This window comes from Atta colombica, unplaced genomic scaffold, assembly GCF_001594045.1.
Source record: "Atta colombica isolate Treedump-2 unplaced genomic scaffold, Acol1.0 scaffold108, whole genome shotgun sequence".
NCBI classification, from domain to species: domain Eukaryota; kingdom Metazoa; phylum Arthropoda; class Insecta; order Hymenoptera; family Formicidae; genus Atta; species Atta colombica.
In genome coordinates, this window is record NW_017259193.1 from 156218 (window position 1) to 160023 (window position 3806).

Below are 3806 nucleotides of genomic sequence, written 5' to 3' on the forward strand. Positions count from 1 at the left end.
AGTGATACTCGCGACGCGAAATCCCATGGATCCTTTGACGTTAATACCAGCGGATATAATTCGAAAAGTCACTGGCGATCTGGTTATAAGAAGTGTGAGTATCTTCTGCACGTATCCCAATGAGAAATGACGAATAAATAAATATAAATATTTAAAAAAATAAATATTTAAAAAAGTATTACCTTGGCCAGGGATCGCGAACCCGGGTCTCTTGCGAGATATCTAATATTTGCTATGATCTAACGATGAGGATGCTCGCAAAATGCAAGAGATTCGGGTTTAATCCCCGGCCGAGGTAATATTTTTCGCAATAAGTTTTTTATAGGTTTCAAGATGATTTGAAGGAGTGTAAAAATGGCTAAAATTGGCCCTGAATGGACATCTTTAGAATCTATGCAGTTGTCATTTTGAAAATCCGTACATTTATGGAAAAATCTTTATTTATCCAGGGAAGCTTGGGAAACCTTCCAAAAATAATAAAATAAGTCGTTTAAACACTCTGCAAAGAAACTCATTTTGTTTCTAATAAACATAATGATCAGATAGATTTCAAAATTAATGGTATGTTTATATTTAACACAAGTTGGATCGTGAAAAATACTACGCTGTACAACACTATGAAGATCTGCGGAAAACGAACAAGTTGTCCGATCCGAGGTTATTCTCTCATCGAACGGAGTATATATATATATATAGAGGATATCCCATTTCAAACTTCGCGTCGAAATATCTCGTAAAATATAAAAGATACGGAAAAATGTTTAATAAAAATTTTATTACTTCAAGGGGAACATAAGATGGTACCATCGGTTTGATCTTGGGTGACGTTGTTAAGGTCACTTTAAATTTTTTAAGTGGAACTCCCCATTTTTCAGTACATGTTCTTGTACCTTACCTCTCGAGAGTTTTTCAAAGCATTATAATAAAATACTTTTTCATGAAGTATTTTTCGAGTTATAAGGTTTGAAAGTTACAGTGCCGCCGGCATTAGCATTACGCAAGGTGTCTGACCGACGGCTAAAACCTCTTAAATGTTGTTCAAAATCATGACCTAGATAATATTTATTAAAATCAAGATTATTGGAGATTTCTCTTATTTTAATTTATGCATGAAAATTTGTTTTATGTAAAAATGAAAATAATAGAAACAATCTTCAATGATCTTTATTGTGTTGAAAGTCCAAAAGTAATCGATGCGCAGTTATTTCTGAGATAAAATTTATTTAAATTATATAGATATATGTATTAATTTAAAATCTAACTGATCGAAAATGACGCCTTCATATTTAGGTAAAAAAAATTAAATTGTATAATAAAGTGTTTGAGTTATAAAAATAAATGCATAAAAACGATGTAAAAATATGCCAAAATACAATTTCGAATTTCTCTGTTTAGTAGACGAAGAACAACTGCTCGGCCATATCTCCGAGGCTCCAGTCATAAAGCGCAGTCCAACGTCGCAAGCGTCCAGTCCATCTAATTCGTTGCAATCTCCGGCTATGCCGCGAAAAATTAGCATTCGTGTGGATAATAACGAAATCGAAAATGATGGATGTCATCTGACAATACCGAAAGTAATAGCCGTGTCGTCCAGTTCCGAGACACTCACAGGTATGAATATGTATTTGTATTAATATGTAACGTATTAATATGTAAACTCGCAAAGCTACAGAATTTGAATTAAATATAAAAAATTAATATAATGTTATTGTTAAATTTAAATGTAGTGCAGATTTTAATTATAATATTTAAAGACAAAAAGAAAGAAGAAATTTCTTAATATTTTTATATTATGTAATTTTAAAAAGGGGAGGAGAGGAAGGAATATTACGAGACTTATTATAAGCGAAATTAATTTGGATCTTTTAACGTATATATATATATATATATTCCATTTCTTATTTGATAAATTTATAAAATGCTGTTGATATGTGAAAGAAATTTGGAATTTAAGATGTTACAGCAATCAGCGCACCATCTTCACCGAGCAACTTGAGTTCTGTGACACTAGTTGGTTCGACGGAATCTGGATCCGGATCTGGATCTGGATCCGATCCGAGTCCTCAAGAGGGAGGTATTTACTCACGTCGCGTCTCGGAAATTGATACACCTGGCACTGCAGAAGAGGATGCAAAAGGTACAATTAAATTTCATAAAAATATTAATCTATATGTAAAAAAAAAGTTTGCAATTAGAAAAAAGAATTCGATTAGGTGTTAACTCATTATAATTTGATTATGCCACTTGTTCCTTTAATTAAATGTGTAGGGTGTATCAATAGTTGTTACAACTTTAAATATTTTCGAATCTTGTTTAATAAAAATTGCACGTTGCAAAGAATCTATCATATGAGGGCAAAAAATTTCCAGATGGATTAAAAAATTTTAAAATTAGCTTTGTTTTTTAAAATGGAATTATGATTTTTTGCATAATACAATTCCTCTATTCAATATTAACTCTTAATACTCGGATGCGCCGCGGCACTGAATAAAATTTATTTTTCTGAAATATCATTAATAATGCAGGTTTTTTTAAAATTTTTAACGATTTTAAATGATCTTCGATATTCTTCATTTAATGTTAAATTTTAAAAACAAAATAATTAACAAAGGATTACGAGTCAAGCAGGATTGTCGTGCTATAAATTTAATATTAATGTTTCGACTCGCATCGAGTCATCTTTAGTGCAAACTTCATATTGGTCAATACATGGTAAATCTCAGAAGTTTTAAAAATCTAGCACACTTTTTAAGTAAATTTGGACGCCAAAAATTAATCCAATAAACATAAAAAACGGAATAATAACACGCATGTCTTAGTCTGTGTAATTAAAATTAAGAAATCAATATATTATGAGCGCAAAAATTTAAAAACGAAATACTTAACAAAGGATTACGAGCTAAGCAGAATTGTCATACTATAAATTTATTGCACGACAAATTAAATTAAATTTGAATATTATATTTTATTATATCATATATATATTTTACTTGCTTTTGACAATTGTCTAATTATTTTTTCATTATAATTATTATAACCCCTAAATAATAAATTTGTAATGCGGCATTCAGTGCCGCACGCGCCAAATTAACGTTTGGCCGGAAAGTGTGTCCAGTTAAGGATAAAATATTAAAAATAAAAGAAACTTAATAAGGAATCTCAAAATTCAAAATTATTAGAAAAATAAAGCAAATGAGAGTACGGAGTATTCGGTACTTGGTGCGCAAAAATTCGCAAATCAGATTAATAAATTAGACGATTAATAAATTAGAATATTAATATAGTTAGTTTGCTTAAAAGTCGAATGTTTCGGCTACCACTCTCACCGCTAAATGTAGTCAATATTTAGCGTACAAAGTTGGCGTATATATTGGCTATATTATTTGGAAGCGCTGGAGATCCTAAGTGAATCTGTTTTATCAAATTTAATTTTTTCAAACAAGTATTTTTCTTTACAAACAAGTATTTTCAAACAAGTGCCTTTACAGATTAAAAAATTCTTTTCCATAATTAAAATATAAATGATAATGTAGCTCAAATCGATCGACTTTATGTTAAAAAAGAAAAGAAGGAAAATTACAGTTTTGTTACCGACTTTTAACGTCGACTCATATAAGTTTTATACTTATAACTTATACGTAATACAAAACAATCTCGGAGATTACATGAACAATCAGTGTTGAGTATTTTGAATTAGCTTTAGATACTTAATATGAAAGATTAGTTAGAAAATTTGTACGTGTGTGTGTGTGTGTGTGTGTGTGTGTGTGTGTGTGTGTGTGTGTGTGTGTGTGTGTGTGTGTGTG

The 3806-nt window shown here is 30.3% G+C and overlaps 1 protein-coding gene across 1 annotated transcript in view; it reads left to right on the top strand.

Annotated features, from left to right (window-relative positions):
* The window catches only part of LOC108693185 (ras-specific guanine nucleotide-releasing factor 1-like), a 121296-nt gene that overhangs the window by 107509 nt on the left and 9981 nt on the right, over nucleotides 1-3806 (top strand). Inside the window, exons 15-17 of the mRNA XM_018201999.1 lie at nucleotides 3-94; nucleotides 1396-1611; nucleotides 1955-2137. Of these exons, the coding sequence (XP_018057488.1) occupies nucleotides 3-94; nucleotides 1396-1611; nucleotides 1955-2137 (491 nt within the window). The remainder of the gene's footprint in view (nucleotides 1-2; nucleotides 95-1395; nucleotides 1612-1954; nucleotides 2138-3806) is intronic.